General features: G+C 36.2%; 1 protein-coding gene across 1 annotated transcript in view; it reads right to left on the bottom strand.

Moving 5' to 3' along the window:
• LOC142351708 (phospholipid-transporting ATPase ABCA1-like) overlaps positions 1 to 25,684 on the bottom strand; it is an 86,669-nt gene that overhangs the window by 23,768 nt on the left and 37,217 nt on the right. Inside the window, exons 11-21 of the mRNA XM_075403851.1 lie at positions 24,801 to 25,643; positions 20,968 to 21,212; positions 19,725 to 20,519; positions 17,506 to 17,755; positions 16,315 to 16,748; positions 15,462 to 15,990; positions 12,300 to 12,483; positions 11,005 to 11,137; positions 9,864 to 10,301; positions 6,267 to 6,436; positions 1,720 to 1,956 (exon numbers count right to left, since the gene is read on the bottom strand). Coding sequence (XP_075259966.1) covers positions 1,720 to 1,956; positions 6,267 to 6,436; positions 9,864 to 10,301; positions 11,005 to 11,137; positions 12,300 to 12,483; positions 15,462 to 15,990; positions 16,315 to 16,748; positions 17,506 to 17,755; positions 19,725 to 20,519; positions 20,968 to 21,212; positions 24,801 to 25,643 — 4,258 coding nt within the window. The remainder of the gene's footprint in view (positions 1 to 1,719; positions 1,957 to 6,266; positions 6,437 to 9,863; positions 10,302 to 11,004; positions 11,138 to 12,299; positions 12,484 to 15,461; positions 15,991 to 16,314; positions 16,749 to 17,505; positions 17,756 to 19,724; positions 20,520 to 20,967; positions 21,213 to 24,800; positions 25,644 to 25,684) is intronic.

Consider the following 25,684-nt stretch of genomic DNA (forward strand, 5'->3'; position numbering starts at 1 on the left):
AACTTGACAAAAGATATAACAAATCGAAGGCAAAGATATATGCCTAAGACCTGTCTGTGCTATAAGTCTCAATTTAAAGTAGTTGGGGGGCTGAAAAGTTCAATTAATTAAATAGATAGTTTAAATGAACAAGCTTACACTGAGTAGTATTAAACCGGGTTGAGCTGTTACTCGATTGTGTTGTTGTTAAATGATTGTGTCGTTGAAAACTTCTTCCAGTTGATTTCTCACAAGTATGTTCTGTTGGAAAATTTGCTAAGTTGGAAATCTTTACTAAAATTTCTGTTTAAATTTAGGAATTTATTTTGCAAAAAAAATGAAGCAGTTGTCTGCTGCTCGTCGCTGGCTCTGTTATTTGTCTCTCTAATTTTATTCCGTCCCACTTCGCTGAGAGAAACAATTAATTCCTCTCAGCTCCGTTTGGGCCGATAGGGAGCGAATCACAAACTCACGTTCATAGTGAGGTGCTTCTTAATTTTCCTATTGGCCGAGAAGGCAAGAGAATTAACTCTTTTTTATCTCACGGAAAAATTATTGAAACTCCAAAAAATAATAAAAATCTAAAAAGCTGAGAGCATCAATTATTGATTTCGTAGGCGCCTGTTTTCTGCTTTTCCCCTCTTCTAAAACCGCAACAATTATGGTTTTCTTGGGGGCTTTTTATGAGACTCTATTGTCTTTTCCCCTGAAGCAATCTGCTTCATCTTTATTGAACTTGGGGGGAAAGATCTGCATTGCAACTGTCAAAAGCAGAAGTAATTTAAATCAAAAGAAACTGTGGTTTTACAGGCCGCCTACGTTCAACAACGTATTTTCTATCCTGGATATAAGCGAGGAGATCCAGGCCTAAAGTTGTGTTATTTAAATAAGTCGAACTGAGTTGTTTAAATACTTGTGTACTGGTAGTCTTAATAAGCGTTAGTTTGTTTAGCGCGCGGCGAAAGAATGGTTAATTAGCGCCTAAATACGTTCGCTCTAATGCGGGATTAATTATCCGCTCATTTGTAACGGCTCTCGTAATACTACAGTATTATTGAAGGCAACCTAAAATATGGAAATTTTTTCTTGATGATGAGTCAATTTTTGGCGACAATAATTTTCAGGAGATTATAAAGAAGAAATTTACCAAGTCGGTTTTGTTTAACATTGTTTGTTCTTATTTTTAATTGATTTTAAATTGAAAACTGATTTTTGTATTGTATATATCATTGCTGATTAACACCAAGACATTAGCAAGGTCTTACACAGTTAATTACATAACCAGGGAAACGAATAGCTTATGTTTCAGGTAGATACCTAGATAAGATCTTGACTAGATTCTCTGAAAGAAAACACTGAGATATGTACGAACATCCAAGACCTTGGCAAGAAATTGGGCATTTTGCCAAGATCTTACTAAAAACATGTCAAGATTTGTCATGAAAACTTAGCAAGCTTAGCAAAATTTTCCGTCTCATTATTAAGGAGGAATATTAAAATTAAAAAAGGTAAGCGAAATGATCATAAAAGATTTTTGTCCCTCCTGCTGATTCCCAGGGCAAGGGGTCAGAGATAATTTATTGATTGAGTTGAACGACCTAGCACCCACTGATTTTTTTTTACTTTTGTTCAGTCTTAATCCGCCAAGATTAGCAGTTAATCTTGAACATTGGGGGTTGAAACAACTGTTCTTGTGATTTCTAGCTCTGGATATTATCCACGATCTGAACAAATACTAACTTTGCCCTGAAGTACTCTTCGGCTTCGTCTGACCTGCCCGGTCTGGTTTTGGCCTCTATCATGTACCCCTCCCCATATTTGTTCTTGAGGTGTTGGGTAGTTCCCATGCACTTGAACTCCCCATTGACCATGATGCCCAGAGTAGTACACAGTGCCTCGCATTCTTCCATGGAGTGTGACGTCAGCACAACTGACCGGCCCTCTTTCACCGAGTCCAGGACACACTTCCATAGAAATCTGTTTCAGTAATAAAAGCATGATAAATGTTGCCGAGGTCCTACATGGCAAGAAATTATCAAGACATACACTTTCTTGCAAAATTTATACATGGCCCATGTTGAGGTCGCGCTCGAAATCGCCTCTGATCAGACCGTCCCAGACAAGTGGGACCTCTGATCAGACCGTCCCAGACCGAAGTGACCTCTGATCAGACAAGTATGCGCTCGAAGCTCATTGTGCGCTCGAAGTGCGCTCGAAGCCGCCTCTGATCAGACAAAAGTGACCCCTGATCAGACAAGTTCCAGACCATTGTCCAGACAAGTTCCAGACCATTGTCCAGACTAGAGTGCGCTTGAAATATAGTCCCAGACTAAAGTGCGGTCGAAATCACCTCTGATCAGACAAAATTGCGCTCGAAGTTGCCTCTGTTTAGACTAAAGTGCGTTCGAAATAGTCTGATCAGAGAATGATTTTTAGCATGAACAAATCTCTCAATATCGTTATAATAAATTCTAATTCATATATCATTTTATCTTATATTCAACTAACAAAAAGCCAATCCTGAAACTATTGCTAATGAAAATAAATCGAAGAAAAAAGATCAAAAAAATTACTGGGCATGCCATTTATTTATGCTTTTAACTGAATAAATGAACTTAGACAGCTTTGCATAAAAACGTCTTGATCTGCTTTGATTCAAAATTTTTTCTTGAGGGGACCGGCAGTTTTTATCAGCTGGACCCCTTGGTTCTGATCAAACCCATCAGATTTTCAGATGAAGTTCTGATCAGAATGCTGTTTTATTGTTGACTCTTACCAGAGACAACAAATGTCAGTAAAAAAGAACTTGAAAAAAGTTCGCTCGACTTGGTCTCTGGTCAGACTAGTGTGCGCTCGAATCGGCCTCTGATCACACCGTCCCAGAACAAAGTGGCCTCTGATCAGACAAGTTCCAGACCATTGTCCAGACAAAAGTGCGCTGGAAGCCTTTTCCAGACCATGCAATTCGAGCGCACCGGGAACATGTGTGCGCTCGAAACTCGTCTGATCAGGGGTCACTTCGGTCTGGCCACCTCGACCTAGGGGGCATCAAGGAAAATGATCGCACACCACGCCTTAGTCATTTCATTTAAACCAAATAGCAAAATATTACAAGATCACTGAGAAATTCTTATAAATTAATGCACCATTTCTATCCATAGTCCAGATATCGTCGTTTTTAAACAGAAAATTTTCGGTATGTTTGGCCTTAAAAAATGGTCGGGTATAAAAAATCGACGGTAGGAGTGGTTTCAAACGAAAAGAATTGTCGGTATGGTCGGTTTTAAACGTAAGAGATTGTCAGTATGTTTGATTTCAAACCACAAGAAATCATTAAAAAAAGGCTTATGTCACCAACAGGTATCCAATAGATACGTTTGAAACTCAGTGAAAACAGACTCAGAATGTGACTTAATTGTGTTTTATTACGTTAAAACATGGGATTTACAGGAATTTGCAGAATTCAGTTACGTTCAAAAACTATACTTTTTTCAAGGCGAAACTAGCAACCAAAATCAGCCTAATCAGATTATTTAAGAAACCCGGAACGCAGTCTACAAACCTCGAAGCCTGAATTCTCTTTTTGAGATAAGTAATAGACAAGACATTACTCAAAACTTTAACTCAATTTTAAGGACCAGTGTTAGCGTAAGTTTAATCCAATTACAATTAGCTGCAATTCAATGTATAAAAATCTACAAAAGCGTAAAGCAAAGTTAAACATATTGTGAAGTTTAACGTGATAGATTTTGGTTACCAAATTGTGGCATTCAGCAACCGCATTTGGTTAACAGATATCCTTTTTTAACATGACAGTTCTGCGAAATCATAAATTTCAATTTTGTGAAGAATTAAAATGATGTACATTGAGGAAAAAATTGTCCAAAATCACTTGAGATGGGTATGTTCGTCTCATTACTAACTATAAAGGACTATCAACTAGTTTTATTATTAGCGTAAAGGAAAATCAATCAATTCGAAATTTCTTTCGAACAAAGGGTCTCCAATGGGAGGTTTGAAACTCAGTAAATTTTTGAATGTAACTTATTCGCATTTAATTACGTTAAACATTGAATCTAATTGAATCTACGGAATTCGGTTACATTCAAAATTTTCACTAATTTGAGAGGGACACTAGCAACTGAATTCCGCCAAATCGAAGATTGAACTCTTTCTTGAAATAAGTAAGAAAATTCCCAGTGTTAGCGAAAGACAGATCAATAAAATTGCAATTAGGTAATTAAATGTAATTAAATGTAAGAAAATCTACAAAAATGCAAATTTAAGTTACACTTATTAAGAATTTTATTGTGGTTGATTTCATTTACCATATTGTGGCATTCAGTTACCGAATTTGGTTACCAGGTTCTCTTTATTTATTATAGATCAATTCTGCAAAATTAGAAGTCGATTTTGTGGAATTCAGTCTACAAATGATGTATCATGAGTTCTGCAATTAAACGCAACTGAAATCGACGAGAACAAAAAACATTCAATTTCATTATAGATACGTGTGCTCGCTTTTAGTTAGACAAAAACGGCGAAAATTCTAAACGAATGGTCTCGAAAACGTACGTTTGAAAATCCTGCAATTCAAGAATCCAATACATTTCGACTACAATATTCAATTTTTTAATTTTTTTTACGTTTTGAAATTAACACACAAAACCTGGGAAAATGAACGTATCAAAAATTTCTGACATGGAAAACCAAAACAGAAGAAACATTTCTTTTCTCGTTTTCATTCAGTCTTCTGAACAAAGACAAGTTGTCATAAGAAATTTGCAAAGCAAATCTTAAAATACAAGTTTGATTTCATTTTGACGAGAATCCTGAAAGATTAAAGCAAGGTAGGATAATAAGAAAAAAACACAAAACAGGGAAAATATTTAAAATAAAATATTTAAAAAACAAACACAAAATGAAATTATTGGGTTAATCAGAAAGAACCGAACTTTAACTCGAATTGTTCTGAAACTCAGCTCCCCTTTAGTTTAGTAACCAGTCATTGGACAATTGAAAATTACCTACTTTTGCTAGCGAAAACAATTATTGCGCTTCAATGTTACACCACAAAGACAGAGGTGTATTGCCTGAATCAAATCTTACGAAAACACTAACTTCAATCCGATTTATTATGTTAAAACCTGGCGTTCGCATCAACGTCGAGGGATTCGGTTACATTCCAAATTTAGTCTATTTTGAGGAAGAAAAGTAACTGAGTTCCACAAAGGGAATTCAATTCACAAAACTCGAAGTTCGGATTCCGTGATTGAACGTAACACAATTCCTTCTTAACAATTCTAGCGAATTAATATTAATTTATTGCCGATATTAGTCGGTTCTCAAGTTGAACGCAATTTTAACTACTAGTGTGAGCAACAACTTAATCTAATTACAATTAAATGCAAAAAACAATTTGAAAAACTGCCAAACAGTAGAATTAATGTGGCGGATTGGGTCACAAAATTGTGGAATTCAGTCACTGGAATTGGTAACCAGATTCCGTTTTTGAACGTACCACTACCCACTATTCCACAAAATAAAGAAAATCCTTTTTGTGGAATTCAGGTACAAAGGATGTAGCCTGATTTCCGCAATGTAACTCAAACGAATTCCACGAGAGCGAAATCAGCCGAATGAATTTCAACTCTACTTTCGCCGAACTCATTCCATAAGTAAATCGACTGCACAAGAAAAAGAGCGTTAAAGACATCTCTGTTCAGGCACCAAACAACCCAGCATATCTTCTAAGATCTTGCAGGCACCTTCATTCAAGTTGTCACACTTGCAAGGTGTCCAAGATGATAAATAATGTTTATTATTTTGTGTTAGTAGTTTTCAGCCTGCATTTTGTTTTACCAACTGAACAACTCAGTTCAATTTTGATCCATCTAATCTTGCTGGGATCCAAGTCTCTTAACTTTGCAGAGTCGAATTTTCGAAGGACTGTAGAACAAGATAGCCAGTTGAGTTTTGCAAGATATGCGAAAGAAGAGGTTCAACCAGAGCAATTAAATCATATGTTTCGAATTCTTTTTTCAAGCGTCAAAATAAAGCCCTCGTTCCTGTTTGAGCACAATATCAGAGCACGGGTCGAATATTTCCGCCCAAAAAGATGTAAGAGTGCGGCTGCAATGGAAAGTTTTTAGGAAAATGCAGCTCAAAACTCTTAAAATTACATTTTTTTGGGCTGAAATTGGCTGCCAAGGGGGCCAACTAGTTACTATAAATTCAACTATGCAGTTACTGTGAAACAACCCGGCTAGTTACTTTCGAAATTTTACCTTCTAGCCTTTGGGTCCATTCCAGCCGTCGGTTCATCCAGAAATATAATCTGTGGATCACCCAGCAGGGCTATTGCAGTTGATAACTTCCTCTTGTTACCCCCACTCAAAGTAGCCACAATCTTGTCAGCATAAATACTCAATTCCATTTTCATAACCAAGTTTAGTACCACCCAAGACGAGCTTCAAGTCTTTTTTGGAATTTCACCAGTTAAACTGAAGGAAAACTCTTCGTATTAGTTGTCACTCTATTAAATCGACTGCCCAAAATCACCCCCCCCCCCCCCCCCATGTAACAGTTTGTGAGGTCCTTTTCATCAAAAATCTCTCCATAATATATACTTGATTTTCTCTGTCGGGAGCACCCCCCCCCCCCCCGCTCCGCGACCGAAACCCGTCTTGTCCATGCCTGTTTCGGGTCGAAGACCTAATCCTGGGTTACCCGCCCAAAAATTAAACAAAATTCAACTTTAAGCTTTAAGCGTTTTCATACTGAAACCTGATCAATAAATTATAAAGACCCAAAATATAGCTGACAGATTGCCAGAAAATAGCCGCAATAGCTTCATAGATCTGCAGTCTAAAAAAAAACAGTAAAGAAGACAGACCAAAAAAATTCGTCTTTTCATTGAAAGCTGATATGTTATATCTTGAGTAAAAATTTGGATAAGTTTTTGCTGCCTATATTAGCTGCTCTCAAATAACCTTCATTTAGAGTCACACAAACCCATTTGATCTTATCGCTTTGAATCAAAGTAAATAAAGGTCAATTTCAAATTGAGGAGGTCATTTCTGAGAGTGAGGTAAGTCAAGTGTGATTAAAAAAATTAATCACGCGAATGAACAAAAAAACTCGCTCCACTAAGAGCAAAAATTGACGTCAAGCACGCACCTCAGTTGCAATTGCATGAACGAATGAACAAAAAGCAGACTTGAAGTGGTTGTGACGTCATATGATCGTAACAAAAACCTTGACGATAGTAGGACAAGTCCTGACGTACAATTCAAAGAATTTTCATTGAATAAACAGAAAACTAGACCTAAACGGACTATGAATGGATTGGGAAAACCACTTAGAAAAAAAATCCGATCCAAAAAATCGAAAAAAAAACATTAAAAATCAACGTGAAATTGCCGCATGTGAACAAAAAACAAATACCGAGAAACCGAATTTTTGTTCAAACACCGTTTTCTCACTCTACTTTAAAATTAGAGCGAAAAAAATTTACGCCGCAAAATCACTCGCTTTTTCGCTCCATTTCATGTTTCGGCGTGACCAAAATCACTACTCCAATTTGACTTCAAAAATCATGAAAATGTGTGAACAGATCTTAAAAAAAAGACAGCGCCCCAATACAATTCAAATTCTTTGAATTGTAAAAGCATAGCAGGACAAGTCCTATTGCGGCCGAGCTTAATAACTCAGGAATCAAATTGAATAGCGCTTCAAGGTCATTTAAAGCAGCTCAATTTAGAATAGCATGACAAGCGAAACTTAACGCTACATTCTACTGAGGCCATGCGGATTTGTTCATTTGTTTAACATTTATATTTAGCAACTTTTATTAGTACACAATCGTCATTCATGAAGTGAAACTCAAACTCGAACTACCGTAACCACCAGCAAAACAATACTACGACTTGACAGTATTGCATCAGATTCTTTGCGATTGAATTGCGAATCAACCTGTTATTGATACAGAATATTCGACAAAACTTCTACATGGTTAACAAATTTCCCATGACATCAAATTTACACTGAAAAAGTGACGTTATGGAAAAGTGTTCACATTCTGTCGACATTATTATCTACAACCAATCAACAGTTGAATTTTACATGTAAATCCACGTGATTAACAGCATAAAAAAAGCTTGAAAAACTACCGAAAATCAGAAGAAACTCGTTAATTTTGTCCTATTAAACTGACATACAGTTCGTATTGAAGCACACTTTCTTGAGCGGTAAATTAATTCTTATCGTGAATTGTTTCTGTAGATCATTTTAGCGATTGTACAGTTTTAGCTTTACACTGACTTGTGAAAAGAGAATTAACTTTGATATTCTCAAAACTTTCTTTCTGAGGAACAAAGTTCCTAAGTAAGAGAAACTTTGTGCAAAGCATAAAGTCAGTTTTTTTACTGGCATTAACGAAGCCTACTCTAGTTCAACATTGAAGTTATTGAAACCAATGGAGAGACTTGCTAATATTAAAGTTAGAAAATTTATTATTGTTGTTCAATTACATTTACAGTTTTTCTGACTCTTTTTGTAATCTTTCTAGCAGAAAGCTTAAAGTTTGTAGAAGTATAGCCAATTTACGAGGATACAATTTGTTGCAATTTACGAGGCTACAATTTGTTGGAATATTAACAAAACCTCAACAAAAAATGATTGTTTCAATTTGAATTATTTTATTATTCTGAGAGAAACGAGTTTGTTATTCAGCAAAGCTGAGCAATTAAGTATCAAGAGGAATTGAGTATCAAGTAATGCAACGGTAATATACAGTATAGCGGATAATACAGTTCACAAAAGTTAACTGCAAAACCACAATATCCGGACAGATTTGAAACCGCTGAAACGAACTGGGCGGTGTAAAGTTTTCCTTGACTTTGATAGGAGAGCAGCCGTTACAAGTCCTGACGTACAATTCAAAGAATGTTCATAGACTAAACAAAAATTTACAACTAGAACGGACTATGAGTAAATTGGGAAATCCGTTTCTAAAAAAATCAGATCAAAAAATTAAAAAAAAACAGAAAATCACAGTCAAAATGCCGCATGTGGACAAAAAATCACCAGCGAGAAATGGAAACTGGGTTGAAACAAAAAAAAAACAAGGACTAGAGTGAACTATGAATGGATTGAGAAAACCTTTTAGAAAAAAATCCGATGCAAGAAATTGAAAAAAAGAGTAAAAATCATAGTGAAATTGCCGCATGTGAACAAAACACCAGTAGCGAGAAAGCGATTTTTTTTCAAACATCTGTTTCTCACTGTACTTTAAAATTAGAGCAAAGAAAATTCACGCCGCAAAACCACTCGTTTTTTTCGCTCCATTTCTTGTTTTGGTGTGACCAAAACTACTACTCCAATTTGACTCCAAAAATCATGAAAATGTGTGAGCAGATCTTTAAAAAAAGACAGCGCCCCAATAAAATTCAAATTCTTTTAACTGCAAAAAACCAAGAGAAGGCCAATAATAGCCCCAGCTATCGCTGTGCGGCTATTAATAAGAAAACCCAAGTCTGAAAAAGACACGATCTAAGCATCAGGATCATTATGTTGCCAAACATACAATTTGGTGGAGTAAATTTACGCAAAAATGTAAGCATTGTCCGCAACCATATTTTAAGGTTAGGTTTATAAGCGTGAGTGGACAACACTGACAGTCGGAAAAATTAGTTCAAAGTCGCTGAAAAGTGGATATATTCGTCACATTTATTCCCAATTCATGTTTTAGACAAAACGAGGACAAATGTGACAAAAGAACGTCATATTTGTTCACAAAAGGCAAAAATTTATGCAAAAGTGTACGTTTGGGGACGTAATGATAGGGTAATATAAGTGACTCCGAACTTGAAGCTCGGCTTGTGCACCTTTTCTCGAATACTCTTCGGAATTCCCCTCAATCTGGCGTACAAAAGAAGATTTTCCCGAACAGTTAGCAACATGTCAACAGCATCAAATTGAGGACAATATCCGAGATGTTTTCTTGAATCGTTCAAATGCGTTACGACATTATAGCCCCCCACAATTGCCTTTCCACGAGTGGGCAAAATGTCGCCCGTAAGCATTGAAAACGTGGTCGTTTTACCTGCCCCGTTGACCCCCAGAAGCCCAAAACATGAACTCTTCGTTACGTGAAAACTGAGACTGCGCACAGCTGTGAAGGGTTTGTTGCAACAGCCCCCTCTAAATTCTTTTCGAATTTGTTTGACAATGACGGGGCATCCGCTAAAATCTCCGTCTGTCACGCCTCTCTCCTCTTCAAAGACGTCGCTCTCGAATGAAAGATCGTCGCCGTATACAGACTTGAACAAACAGGCAATTGCGCAGTCTCAAAAAAACTTTTTTGAATTTGTGAACTTTCAGAACATAATATCTTAAGTTTAAGTCTCAGGGCCAACGATGAGATTGCTTCCGAAAAAAAAATATTTGCCGAGCTTTCATAAAGCCGCGAACAATACATTAATATTAAGCCGCGACTAGTTCAAATATTAGTAGAACAAACCCTTTCTGCCTCAGTTTTTTTTGTTGCAGAGCGCATATGAGCTTGCTGCTGAGCTATGTTTAATCAGTTCAGGCAATTCATTTACAATTAATCTGGATCTGGCCGAAAATTATAGTTAATGCGTAACTTTAACCCTCCTTGGTAGCCCAACAGAGGTAACCTTCTTTAGCTGCATTTTCCTAAAAAGTCCCCCCACTGCCACCACACTTATTCATAATTTTACCCCCTTGCCCCCCCCCCACCCTGCGCGCTGTTAACACAAAAATTAAAACATTTAGAGAGGTCTTTCGACCCAGATGAGAAGCGTCGGTTGCTCCATTCTACTGACCCGGGCCGAGGTTTCACCTTTAATCCACCCCTAATTAGCGGGGATTGGGGCGTAATGCGTTTTCCACTCCTATTTATTGGGGAAAAGAGTGCAAGAGTGTAATTTTAAAAAATTACACTGTTTTTACACTCTCTTCTGACATACACTCGAGCTGGACATTTTTGAGCCCAATTGCCTTTCTAGCGGTGGGTGCACCATATGCAGTATCCATTTCCCCAATTGACCTTCTTTCCGCTTTCCTCCTCTTTATCATCCGTCTGATCACGTGTCTGTTCTCAATCAACAGCAGTATCATGAACAACACGAAACCTGTTCACATTTGCAATTGTTTCTTTGCTCATTTTTCAGTTTGAATAATGTTAGCGCAAATTTATTGATGGGAATGACAGTTTATCTATAAAAGCATAAAAACACTACCAACAAAACCATATATGGAAAGCTCTATATCTATATTTAGGTAAAAATGTTTTCTTTAGTTATCATTTGATTACTCGATTACAAAACTGAAGAGAATTTGGCCCCACCTCCCTTGTTATTCAATGTCGATATGCACTAAAAAAAAGTTCAGGTAAATTTACCTGAACCGGGTTCAGGTATTCGGAAGGTGAATTTCAGGTGTAAAGTTACCTGAAACACACCTGAACTGTAAATTTTAACCTGAACGAGTTCAGGTGTGTTTACCTGAATATAGTTTTTTTTGCATTCAGCAGTAAAACGACAAAATTTTCTTCAAATAAATCTTAATTAAAACACAACAAAAAACACATTCTAGGAAAAACATCGATACATTTATGCAATTTCCAGTCGTTTTTCAAGTTTGGCAAAATTACGGTTAAGTTTAATATAAAATTTTACCAATCTTCAGCCCTAGTGTTCTTTCTAGCTCGAACAAGTGTTTCCCGAAACAATAGGGGTTTCTGAGGTGAACACCAATAGTGAAGTTTTAGAATAACGGTTTTAAGAAACTATAGATTTTCAAAATCATAACAACAGGAAACGCAGTTATTTTAAAGTGGATCAATCAACTTGAGTTGAATCATTCTTCGTTATGTTTTGATCAAAAACAATTATTCCTGCATGAAACAGATCCCCGGAACACTGGATTCGACTATTAGAAACGGTAATGACAGATGGTCTTCATTTAGCTTCCATTTTTTGTAGTCTGTCAGATTCATATTTTTTTTTTATTTTGAAATGATTATAATCAAAATGTGGAATAACAGAACTTTGAAATTGGCAGAAAATGACGCATATGACTAATATACTCACCTCTTAAATGTGCCAATACGCCCCTGCTCACATAACATAATACTCACCGGAAAAATTCACAAAATGCAATTCTCGTAACCTAACGCAACTTGTCACAAAATGATTTCAAAAAACATGACAAACAGGAACTTCTTCGAACTTTTTTTGAGAAAATGCGCTCTCCGAAAATTAAAATTATCCACTTGAAGAAACAACGGCTGTCCTTGAATGGATAAACTGATTAACAATTTTCCACACTTGTCAAGTTCAAGTGGAGTCTGGAATGGGTAATGTCCATAACTGGAAAACTGCTCATACTTTGCCTGGTTCAGGGCCATCTCGAACAACCCTCGACCCAAACAGTATTGAGGAAATATCAGAAACACGATCACCAGAACATCATTGACTGTAGACGCAAAAAGTTTTCATTCCCCGGCATAATAACCCAATCTTAGATTTCAAGTTTGAAGCAGCTGCCGTTTAAAAAACAGTAAAAGGGAAAAATAATTCTTCTTTGACTTAAATTACATTTCTTCACGAATTTCCAAATTTCCCTATGGACAATATTGACACCAAGTTTCATCTGCTCTGTGAATCTGAAAATCTTTCCAAACATTCAGCTTAGAAAATGACAAAATGAAAATACAAAATGATACCATTGAAAACTAATAGCAAAAAACACTAATGGCAACATTTTAAGCCAATCTTTAATTCGTACACCTAATGGGCCGTTAAATGAGAATAATCAATGACTGCGAATTCTGCATAAAAGACGCAGAACCACATTAGGCCACAGCGGCCTGTTCTTGGCAGATGTTTTTGTTATTATTCCCCACATTTCAGGAATGTTCTCTCAAGGTTTAAAAAAAATTGGGTCTCAATTTGATGAAGTAAAGTATCAGCGAGTAGAGTAACATTTTAACAAAAATATTCGTTTGAAGTTAGTTTGTATCTAAAAATGGCTGGAACATAGTTTATAGAAAATAAAAGAAAGAAAACAGCAATCATCATAATAATTTTTCAGGTGAAATTTTATTGTCGGCATTTTGACACGATATATTTATATCTTGACGAAAAGTTGTCTCTATTTTTGCGTTGATAGAGAAATTAGATGGAAAATTTCATTGTATTCACAGAAAAAATATCCAAGTTTACAACTCAGAAAAAAATTCTTCTGAATCTGAATTCAAGTTTATTTAGACCATCATACACATACGGTTGAAGGTATCAATATGATCTAAATATTTATAATATTACTTAATTTGGCGTGAAAATTAGTTCGTGTAGACAAAAACCCACACTTGTGAAAAACACAGCCAATCAGTAAATTCAATTTCTTTATCGTATACTTTTTTAGAACATTAAGCCAGAGATAAATAATTTTCGTCAACGTTGACATAGGTCACTATGAACGTAATTGTTTCAGAGATATTCAGAAAGAGTGCATTAAAATTGTCTGTCTGTATCAGGAAAATATGAAGTAGCAATTTCTTCTAATTGAGTAAAATAATTATCCCTCTTTACATTGTAAACCTATATTTGTTATGAGTCAGGTTTGATCTCGGTTGACTCTAATGACTCTACTCTAAAATATTTTTCAAAGGAAAAAATACTGAATCAATTTGTTTTTACTTTGCAAAAAAGATGAATAAAAATACTTGTAAGTTTTTAATATTTAAAATGAAACATTATAATTGCTGCAATGTTTTTTAACTTAATTCAATTTCTATTTACATTTTTCAATTTAATACCTCTATAGAGATTTTGCTCAATCAAAACTAATTGCCAAATGTTTGTTTTTTATTTCAACCGTCAAATATTGAGCGCGACATTTATTTTTGAAATCATCTGGATTTTTGTGTCTTATTATCCAAAAGCACTTCAAGCCCTCGATTGAGCAAGTTTTTGATGGTACGCTTTCATTCCAACATCCAAAATCAACAAACAACTTTAAAAAATCCGCATTTATAAACAAAAAAGAATTGTTTAAAATTTGTCTGAACTTTTAGGTTTGTTGGGAAAATTTTACCAGGGTTTTCCATCTTGTTAAACAAGTGCAGATGGAAACTCAAATCCATAGAGGACAAAACAAATAACAATTTCAAAAAAAGGTTTTCACACAATTAAGAAGCCATTTCTTAAAACCAAGATCCTGAAAATAGTTTTACTTTTAAAATAATCATCAAATTTTTATGGATAATCTAATTGTATGTAGAAAAATTACGAGAATTTCAATGATACCACATTTGTATCCCTTTTGGAAAAATATCAAACAGCCAAAGTTGAACTAAAGAAATCCAGGCTAACATAAAGTTCCAAACCAGCAACTAAATGAAGATGGTTTGAAAACTATAACAAAATTTTACAATATAATAACTGAATTTTTTAATTTCAAGCGCATAGGTTACGGCGCTCAAATGATCTGAAAAGAAATCAAATCACCGAAAAACTAGAAAAAGATCAGCTACACCAGTGTGACGCAGGATGAGGTGCCAGAAAAAGACACTTATCGGCCAGATAGATTTGTTCACAAAAAAAAACACATTTTGATGTATTCGGTCTTGCAAACAGCCAGTGTAACAAAAATATACTTTATTGTTAAATCTGGCCAACACATACATAATTTTGATCAATTCCCCCAATTGGGTCTGGCCAAAACGCCTGTTTTCGTCTGATCTGATGAGTTCCCAAATTCGGAACTGTTTTGTATGTCCAAAATCCGCATCTTGATCTATTTAATTTTATCAAAGCTGTTACTTTTTTTAAAAAAAAATCTAACAGATGATATCAAGTTAGTGGGATACGGCCAGTGTCTAAATGGGCTATACAAACTGATCATAGCACAGAAGTCTATCCAAAACATGTGCCAAAACAAGTGCCAAAATTACGAATGTGTGCTGAGTTGACTGCTTTTGTAAAGAAGTGAGTCTGGCCTAGGGTATGTTTGGTCTAGCCGATGACATAGTGTTGATTCTAATTTGGTTTCCCTAGACCCCTATTTCGGAGTGAATAACACCCTCTTTGAGGTCTTTTTCGAACGGCCACTGCCTTCGATATAGTCTGTTTGGTCTGGCTAATGGTCTGTTCAGTCTGGTCAGCAATAACTAACGTTTTTTTTGGTATGGCCAAGGGTGGCCAAAGTGCGGTCGGCCTGACCGACACCCACTTTTCGATCTGATGGGTCTGGTCACTCGTCCGCAACGGACCCCCCTCGGTGTGGCTATTAACTTACCTCATCCTGGAAACTGAATAAATTTGCTTGAGAGAAATGAGAGTTTTACGGTGAACAGAAAAAACAGTCCAAGATAAAACAGTCCTTTTTTGTCTAGGACTGTCTTGTCCGACTGTTTCACTGTTCATGGAAGCATTTTCTGGAAGCGAAACCTGTTTTAGGGGAATGAAAACACATTCCTTTAGCCATGTCATCGCCGAATATATCGAATATGAAAGTAGTAACAGTTGTAATGTAACCTACAAAAAAGTTCAGCAGAATCATCATAACAAATGCTGTGGCTGAATTTCGAAACATAAAACTTGCCAGGTACATCAAAGGTGTCACAGCCCAGTTATAAAATAGTAATAACAGTACTAAACAGGGAAAGTTATCAGCACTAACGTAACAGTCTTGTTGAAAGGCTAGAAAAATTATAATACACAAAATTACCGAAACCAGAAAACTGGATAAATCCCACATAAAAGCCGTGATCCAGAAAATTGTCGGGTTCACGCCACTTACATATTGCAAATGTTTGGATTTCGTATTTCGCTCTTCCACAAGATAGAGTACAAAGTTAGCCGCTATAAAACTCATACCAAATATTACCCAAATAGCCAAAATGACATTATTGAATTGCTCCGCAATAATATCGTCTGAAATTTGCTGGAACGATCTTTTGAACGGATGCAGGTACGACTTTGTTCAGGAATATTTCCTCCCCATCCCCCGGGTTATTAACGCCTTCTATATTTGCTATTTATACATCATTATAATTATAAAAGTATTTTTACTTGCTAGTACCACCATCTCTTACTAGTTGCTGCAATCCATTATTAGTGCAAGCCCGGGTCGCAGTGTCAACTCTAAAAATTGGTTATAAGTAGAAGAATTGCGGTTCTTAGCGTTGAATGTGTGTGCGTGTGTGTGTGTGGGGGGGGGGGATTTACAGCTAAGAACCGTTAATCTTATAGACAAAAATTTCACATCTAAATTTAACGCATATTTTGTGATTCAAGATGCATTAGTTTGTTCACCGATTTTTTTCAAATACGAAAGTTTTGTTAATGGGGGAGGAGGAAACATTTTTCCCTTTATTCCGTATTCATCAAGTTTAGCGCCTGTCTTTGAGAGCCTGTATCTTAAATGGAGATTGTTGTATGAGCTAATAACGCTTGCTAATCCATGTAAAGCATTATTGTTCCACCATAATTGCACATTACTGGATGTAACAATGTAATCCACGATTCCATTAAGCTGTTGAAAAAACGTATGCCACTGGAATCCTGAGGTATAAACTGGTGTGATGAACGTATTGTTAGTGAAGAAATCTTCCAAGTATTTTCCAGAAAGTTTGAAAGTGTCGTTAAATTGGTCCTGAATTATGTAGTCGGGTTGAAACTCGAAACCATAGAGACGTTTTAGTTTGTAATCAAGTCGCGTTTTCAGAATGTAATCTGATGCAACTTTTCCATCTGTAATTTTCTTTTTTCAGAAGATAAGATTACGATCAACGCAATTTCAGAAAGTCAATCACAAGAATAATCTTTAACAAGATCAAGATCTTGCAAGATAACCCTCCTAATCAAGATTTTGCAAGATATCCGTTATTGCCAAAAAATATTGCAAAATCTTGGAAGATAACCCTCCGAGCTGGGGTAAGACAGTTCTGTGTTTTCACTACGTTCATTAAAAAAGTCTCAGACAGCCTAAATTACACAAAGTGAACGAATCTTTACAGTATTCCTTTTTTACGAATTTCAAAAGACTTTTTACAAGTAAAAAGTCTGCCAGCGGAGAAGGAAGAACAACTTTGTAATGTTTTGAAGAACCATTTAGTGACTTCGGCTATGAATCTTAGAGAGCATGTGACTGCGAAAATTTTTCTTAGGTGATAAATTTTATTTGAAAAATTTTTTTTAGTGCCACATGATTTCAAGTACTTCTTGAGCCTGGCTTTCTTATTAAAGCGATGCATGTAAGATTCATCGAAAGGCGCGTCTTAGCTCCAAATATTTTACCCCCCCCCCCCCCCCCACCGTCCTCGACGCAATTGCGTCTAGCTCATACCTGTCTTGGATCGGCGACCTCATCCCGGAAGGCCGCCGAAAATCCATAAAATCTTAGGAGCTTAGACACACCCCTTTCAATGAATCTTTCATGCATCGTATTGTATCGCAAAGTTTGGCGAAAAGAGAAGAGAAGAAAAGTTGCCTGAAATATTCCGCGATGTCAAATTCTGAATCTTATCCGTAGTCGATAGAGTCTTCCGAGGAGGAACTGGACCCCCTGCCATCGCCTTGCACTTTGGGTACCCTTTGGCACAATCACAAGTAGGCGAAGGTTTTAGAGAATTGGGGTCGAAGGGTTTATAAGTTGCAGTCAAAAAGCTGGGCACTTTTGGCTTTGAAAATTTGCTGTCTTTATTGCTGGGTGTTTCACAGGGGAAGTCTTTTTCTTCAAGTCCTTTTAGAGAAAACGTTTCCTTCCTTGCGAGATAGCAACTCAAAATTGATAGTTTTTCAGCCACAGGAAAACACAATTTTTTGTAACTATTTTTAAAGGATTTGTTTATTCACACAATCTCACTTGTGAGAATCGCGTCATCAAAAACCAATGTACAAAAATTACATTTCGACTGTCAATCGACATTGGCACCAGAAAGCTCGTACAGCATGCTTTGTCATCTTTGAACAAAACTTGCGCTCAGAAAGCATTATTTGTGCTGAGGCGTTAAAAAAGCGTGAAATAAGTTCTTAGAAAATTTCAGTTTCATTTTCTCAGATTAAAAAGATGTTTATAAGGGTTTTTACCATTTGCCAAAGTTTTATGCATGAGATGTGTTCTACGAGAAAAAAAACAACAGACTCAGTTTAACCATTACGATCTAGTGCACCGCGTATATAAACGTTAAATCAAAAACAAACTTTGAGGCTTTGAGGCCAAATATCAATTGGGAAGCCCCTAAATTGTGAAAAAAGTCTATCACAAATATAAACGATATGCTAATAAATTGGCGAAACTCACTGAAATGAATCAGAACCGTAAAAAAAACTTTTTATGTCTTTATAAATAGAGAGTTTTGCTCAAGAAAGAATATAAAGTTCAGAACTATCAGCATGAAGAAGCAAAGAAGAAATTTTTGATCATAATCCTATATAAAAAATGCATGGCAGTTTATAAGGCACCATGTTCAGTCAAATGCCGAAATATATATTTGCGAGACCTTTGAAGAGCCTGATTAAGAGCTATCGAAGAGCGGGTTTATGAGTTCTCGAGCAGCGTGGTTAAAAGGACAAACAGCGAGAGTCAATGACCGAAAAAATGCTCTCTCAAAATGTCAAAGTCTGAAAAAGCGCTGATTGAAAGAGCCATTGACCGAGATGTAAAAAGAATCAATGATCGAAAAAATGAGGACGCCAAAAGGTGCGCAGAAAAACAATTAATAATGCAAGAAAAATCAGTGACAGAAAAAAATATGTCAAAATTAGAAATGAATGCGAAAAGAGGGTAGCATCCAAGGAGAGTTCTGATGGAAAAAGATTGTTCAACTTGCGCTGTCTTTTCTTTTTCCTTCCATTCTATGTTTTATTAACTGCAATAGAGATAGCTGAGCGGAGCTTTTACTGGCCTTTACTTTATTATTTTTATTTCAACGAAAAAAAAGTTTGTGGCGACCATGTGATGTTATACTGTTCTTTTTCGGATTTCGGAAAGTTCGTTTTGTTGGCTAAGGGAATTTTACAATTTTATAATCACGGTCACTTGATTTAAGTATTAATTGATTTCAGTTAAAATTTCCAGCTAAAGTTCAAATTTTTCCGTTAAAGTCTATAGCTTACTGGCATGACAGATTGCAATTAGCCCCCTACTTTCTTTCGATGTTTTTTCGGGTGTTTGTCGGCTGTTTTGCTGTAACCAGAACAGAACACATTGAACTTATAAATTCTTTTGTAGATCGAAGCATCATTTTCTCTATACTTCTTGCCATTGCCTTGCGCTCAATTTCTTTATTTCTGGGTAGAATTTTTTAATTAATTCAGTATCGTATACAAATATTCAGTTTTCAGTAAATTCATCAATGAAATTATTATTGAGATGTTCGCATATGTTCTTCCAAAAATTTGTTAAAGTTTTTAAATAAAATCTATTTAGCTTGCTTTTACGGAGCTTCTAATGGTTTATTGTTATAATAAAGGAGTCGTACTCTCTTGAACAATTTTTTTACGAATGAGACCACATTTTCTCACCGCCAAGATTTCTTGTTCTATGAAATCAAATGAACGGAAATTGCTAGTCCGATTCAAAATAAAAACTTTTTCATGATTGCTTTGAACCTTTGAGAAACTAAACAAAAAAAATTTAAACCATAATTTCGTCGAGCATTTGTTTTTTCCGCTCAAAAAATGTTCGAGTGATGAAAGGAAACAGTTTCCTTTAATGCATCTGAACGAATGATGTGGGTACTTGAGCAACACTTTTTGAAAAGCTGTCATGTTTGGTTGTTTTGTCGTGTCTGATGTGAACATATAAGGCCCTTTCGGGTCATTAATGGGATAAACCGTCAGCAACTTTGAAGGCTGTTCCAAAGTTTGAGGCGTCACTAACAATGCAATTAAACTTCCCAGAAATATGAAGAAAGGTGGTAAGAAAATTTGCGAACAAATCGCTTTCGGGTTTCTTTTCACGTTGTGCCACCGCTTGATATACAACCCGGTAACCTGTTGGTTTCGCAATTTTCGACCAGTTAATTTCTCATATTGTAAATTAGGTTCATTATACTCGTCTTTTTCATCCAACTCCAATTTATCGTGTTCTTTAGTGTCCAAAGTTTTAAAGAAGAAATCGTCATCACATTTACATTTGCAGCAACCGCAAAAACGACAACATAGATAGTAAGTTATTTTCTTCTTTTTAGGGGCAAATTTCTCGGGTTCCCGTTGCTCGGCCACAACTAGGAAAATTTCTTCCAAAGACGTATCTGCAACACCATAATCAGTGATTCCCAATCTTTCCTTGCTTTTTTCTATTTTTTCAAGGAGCTCAGAAAACTTGCCGCTCTCTAGAGCACTGTATGGAATTGTAAAGGTCAACTCAAGGCCAACATTTTTGGTGAGCTCGGCGTTTGGGATAATTTTCCGGATAAATTTTCCACATTTTTTGCCGGCTGCTTTGCTTTTGGCGATCGCAATACCAACTGTGTGTAAACTGAAAGTTCGTTTTTCTACCTAGTAAAAAGACATCCAAATGTAGAGAATTCCATAATTCAAAAATTTACAAAAAAAAATTCCTCATTTTTTTGTAAAGTAAACGATTAGAAAATATTGTTAATAATAATATTGTTAATATTGCTAATTTGGCTATTTGTATCACATTTGAATGGTTTGACTTTTAATAAAGGCTTGCCTTACCATGAGATTATTGTCAGATTCAGCTATTGATCAATAAATTTTGTAACAAGCAAAAAATGAACCAAACATTCAGATTTCAATTTTTGTTAGGTTGAGCTCTCTTGTTTTTAAGTTCCCACTATATTTTCCCACTATTCTTTCCCGCCGTTAAATTATAGGCCTTATAAAATTATACTTACGTTGATTGTAATTGCGGACAGGTTCTTCCGATCAAAAAACGAACAAAAAACAAAAAAATTGTGTAGTTATTGGATGCTTTTATTACAGCGTTCTCTTCCGAATCTGACTTTGAATCAACAGGGTTATCCGAATCGCTTCCCTCCGAGTCTTGATACTCTGGGTTCGAGTCCGGGTCGCGAACCAGAATGACTTGGTATCCAGCGGCGTATTTCCGTCGAAGAAACAGAGAAGTTCCAGCACAGATCAACTCTCCGTCATTTATGATGGCTATTCTGTCGCCTAGAACGTCTGCCTCGTCCATGTGGTGAGTTGACAGAATTATTGTACGACCTATGATCAACAAATAACAGAATCTAAGGATCTATTCTGCCTCTATAAAAGTTTTGTTCTAATATTCTTTAGATGTTAAAGAAGTCAGGTTATGAACATTTGCGGGTGAAGAAAACTATTGTTCCACTTTTTATTAATTTCTCCAAAAAATATAAAAATCAACTACAGTGAGAATTAGATAACTAAACTACTATTAAAACTGATTTTGCTGAGCTGCTATGAAATTATAATGTATAGCCACTCCTTCAAAAATTTCTAGTTTTCCAGTAACGCATGAAAATACAGTTAGAAAATTCAGAAAAATATAAAATCAGATATTTTTGCTAACCTAAATGAAGCGCATACTCATAAACCAGATATAAATGAAGCACATACTCAAATGTGATCTGATAGAACGGTTTCCTAAAAAAAGAGTGAGTCTGCTTCTGTTACCCACGCGACAATTTGATCAAAAAACAGTAGATACTGTTCGAACTCATTGTCATGAAAAAAAAAGATTTTCTGTCTGTATATTTTCAACACCAGTGCATGGCTGGCATGAATAATTTGGTTGAGCCAGTTTCAATTACCATTGCATTTTTCCAAAATGTAGCAAGTTTTTCCCGGTACCGAGCAGAATCAGTTCCTGCCGTATTGTGACTCGGCCTCTGATAATGGATTATTGAGAGTTTGATCCTAAAAAAAGTCCTGCTCAAACTGTTTTGTTTGAAATAGTTGCCTGTTGCTGCTTTTTCAACATTCAATTCGCCAGAACATAGAACATATGAGATCAGGTTCTCTCTAAATTATAACTAATCGTTTTGTTCAAAATCTTAAGTGAAATTTACATTGGAGGAAAGAAAGAAAGGGTCACGGGTGCTCTCAGTGACAGCTCAATTGCTCCTTACTCGAAAAAATTTTTACTGAACAAAATGTCAGCTTATGTTCCTGTTGCCAAACAAAATTTCTGTTTAGTAACACCACAAACAGAAACCTGATGTTCAATAACAATGCAGAAAAATATAGTGTATACAGTATTGTGGAAGAAAGCGTTCTTTGTTTACATCCCGAAAAAGTTTAATCTAATAGTATTGATCTAGAGCGTTTGGTCTAGGTCTCGCTGGTTATGGTAACAACTCAGCGGCACGTGTGACTCGATGTCAAAATATCACAACTGTGCTAAAAAATTCCATTGTTTTTCTTTTCGTGAAATTTTAATGTTAATGGTCATACACATACTTAATACGAGGCCGATATAGCCATCGACCAGCCAAAAACAAAGAATGAGAAGGCTCTCAATGCTGATCGGCTAGTTAACAACATTCTATTTTAATATAGGTCTGCTTGTTTCCCTTGTTCCTGCATGGTGGCAACAAAATTTGCTCTAAAATGAAACTCTTATCAGGGGAGCAAACAACTAATTAACAACACGTTATTTCCTGAAATGATATCTAAAAAACATCACGCATGTAGTGTATTTAATAAAAGAATAACAAACAGAAAAATCGTTTTTGAATAGATATCACCAAAATTTAGCTAGATGGGAACAGTACACATAATGAACTAAATTTAAATTCACGCCACAATAATTGGCCGAATGGAATTTGGTTCGCGTCACTCTTGAGTTTTTCTAAAAAGTGAGCTTTGTATTGTTTTTTCCATTACTAGAAGAATTGCCAATGTCTCATTGACCGTTGATTTTTATTATGATATCTTACACTACTACTGATCACACCGTGTTCAAGGTATTTAGATCTAGCAAAAATTTTATTTACTATTTTCCTCGTCCGCTTATGAAAATAAGTTAGCTGTTGGAAGCTCAAGTCTGCGTTTGTAAAACCAACAGGGCCCCAAAGTCTCTCAACATTGAATTGCTTCTCTGTTAACCATCTGCTCACATGGCACCAAATTCTCTCAACATCGAATTGCTTCTCTGTCCATTTGTTTTTATTGCCTAATTTGGTACTGGTTGAACTTGGCTTGCACCACAGGCGACTGCGTTATTTATTTTTAAAAAAAATATCTTTGAGTTTGAATCATTGACGAGAAGCCACGCTAAACCGACTATAGCAATCTCTGATCAGAACAACTCAGAGTACGCACGGGTGGGGGTGACCCATTCACAGTGTTTGGCAGGATTACCTAATGTCTGGAAGTCTGATCAGAGCACCAAACAGAGTCTGGATAGTCTGATCATAGCGTAGTCTAGGGATAGTGTGAACAGGCCACCTTCCAGAGTCTATACGGTCTATACGGTCAAAAACACTTCCAGAATCTGAAAAGTCTGCTCAAAACCAAGATATCCAGCTGCAAAAAAAATTTAGTCTTCTACAAAAAACACTCAATTGTTTAACCCCGAAGGGATTTTGAAGAACTCTTCCCAATTTCACTTGATGAAGTCCAATGATCACGTCAATGATTAAGTTTTGGTAATTGCTGTTGAGCTGAAAATATTTTTTTTGTGTGAACTAAACTTTTACGGCAGAATTCAGAAACCATATGCATAAAGTGATGTCTATGTTTCTGAAAACAATACATTAAAACAATTATTACTGCAATGTCAGAAGTTCAAAATCTCAGTTGGGGTACATCCAGTGCGCGACTCAAGTTAGTTTGGCAACCCAGTGCGCAACCCACTCAAGATGGCCCGATGGCCTGATCGGAGCGGATTTCTGTCTGGACGGTCTGGTACACACTCTGCGCAATACAAGTCAGTCTGATGAAGATTGTTCAATTAATACAAAACTGTTTCCTTGCAATTGATATCTGCAGGTAACTGCTTTCACGTTTTGTAGATCAATTTATCGGAGTTAGCGCAATCAATCAATGGCCTGGTAACTATCAAGCGCGTCCTGTCCTTAGAATTGGTTTTTCAACGCCGTTTTTCTGTATCTTTGTCAGCCATCAAGTGCATCAGATTGACAATTCACGTCAAAGTCATCAACTTTAGAGTCTGTCAATTTTTATCAAAGTCAGTAACTAAAAGGTTAAAAAACGTTGGAGGCGAAAAAAACCCAGAAGGGTTATGACAATTAATAAACTGTCTTTGTCATAAAACATAGATTGTGGGACTTTAATAAATTGTGGGACTTTATATAGCCCCTAATTAGTCGGCTAATGGACTTTTCAGGAATAAACGAGAGCGTTGCGTTTTGGTTTTTGTATGAAAAGTAACTTCCAAAAACAGACAAAAATTAGAATTTATTGTGTGAAGCCACGTTTTTGCGTAATTTAGAATAGAATAGAATTTTTCTAGGAATTTGTTCACATTTCCATCAATATTATTACAACACGATTAGAGAGCACAGGCTGGCCAAATTTAGCAACGAATAACATACAGCCAATTATAATTATCTGCTCGTCTTAACTTTGCTAGATCTGTTTCTATCATATTGTTAAGCTAAATTAACAGTTCTCTGATTGAATTCAGATCTCGATTCAAATATCAGATAAAATGCTCTTCATTATTTGAAAAATTTTCCTGTGGTTATTCCTATGTGTATACAGCAATTTCAAAATATATGTTCAAGTATATCAAGTATGTGGAGGGCGGGTGGGTTGGAGAGGCAATTAGGTTTTGGGTTGAAATTGGAGTTAACTTTTTCTCACCTTTTTTGTACTTTGCAAGCAGTTCCCAGATACCCCTACGACTGTGAGGATCAACACCAGCTGTGGGCTCGTCAAGAATCACAGTTTTGTTATCGCCAATAAATGAAATTGCAACGGAAAGCCGTCGCTTCATTCCACCAGATAAGTTCTTAGTTTTCGTTTTCGCTTTATTTGTCAAGTCAGTATCTTCTAGAAACTTCGCGGTCAATTCTTTAATCTCAGCTTTGTTCTTGCCTCGCAACTTGGCGAAAAACTCTAAATGATCCAAGACCGTCAAATCGTTAAACAGAACATTGTACTGTGGGCAAACACCTACGCTTTTCCTGGCTAAATCTGGGAATTCCTGAACGCTGAGACCATCAATGAAAACTTCACCCTTTGTCGGTCGATACAAACCGCAAATGACAGACATTGTTGTGGTTTTTCCAGCCCCGTTATGTCCCAAAAATGACGTAATCTGGTTTTGGTAAAAATTCAAACTTAAGTTGTTAACAGCCACTTTACTTCCAGTGTCGTATATTTTGACCAAGTTTCGAACCTGTACACCAATTTCCAAGTCTTCGGGTTCTCTTTCAAAATTGGGACCTGTAACTTGAAATTTTGGGTCGAATTCAATTTCATCGTCAGTTTCCGTGTCCGACTTGTTGTTCTTCTTTTTAAGGCATTTGGGCTTTTTGCACTTGGGTCGAACTCCAAATTCGCCAGGGTGTAATCTTTCGATGATTAGAGCGAGGAATAATATGATAAAAGAGTCGATATACAGCATCAATATGCATAGTGCGATTGAAAACGTGTTTTCGGTGTCTGGGCCAATGTTGATGTTGCTCCACTGCGCGCCAACACCTAAAAAATGAAGACAAAATGATTTTTCCGACACTTCTTGA

The sequence above is a fragment of the Convolutriloba macropyga genome, chromosome 13 (genome assembly GCF_964194025.1).
Source record: "Convolutriloba macropyga chromosome 13, txConMacr16.3, whole genome shotgun sequence".
In the NCBI taxonomy this organism is placed as follows: Eukaryota; Metazoa; Xenacoelomorpha; order Acoela; family Convolutidae; genus Convolutriloba; species Convolutriloba macropyga.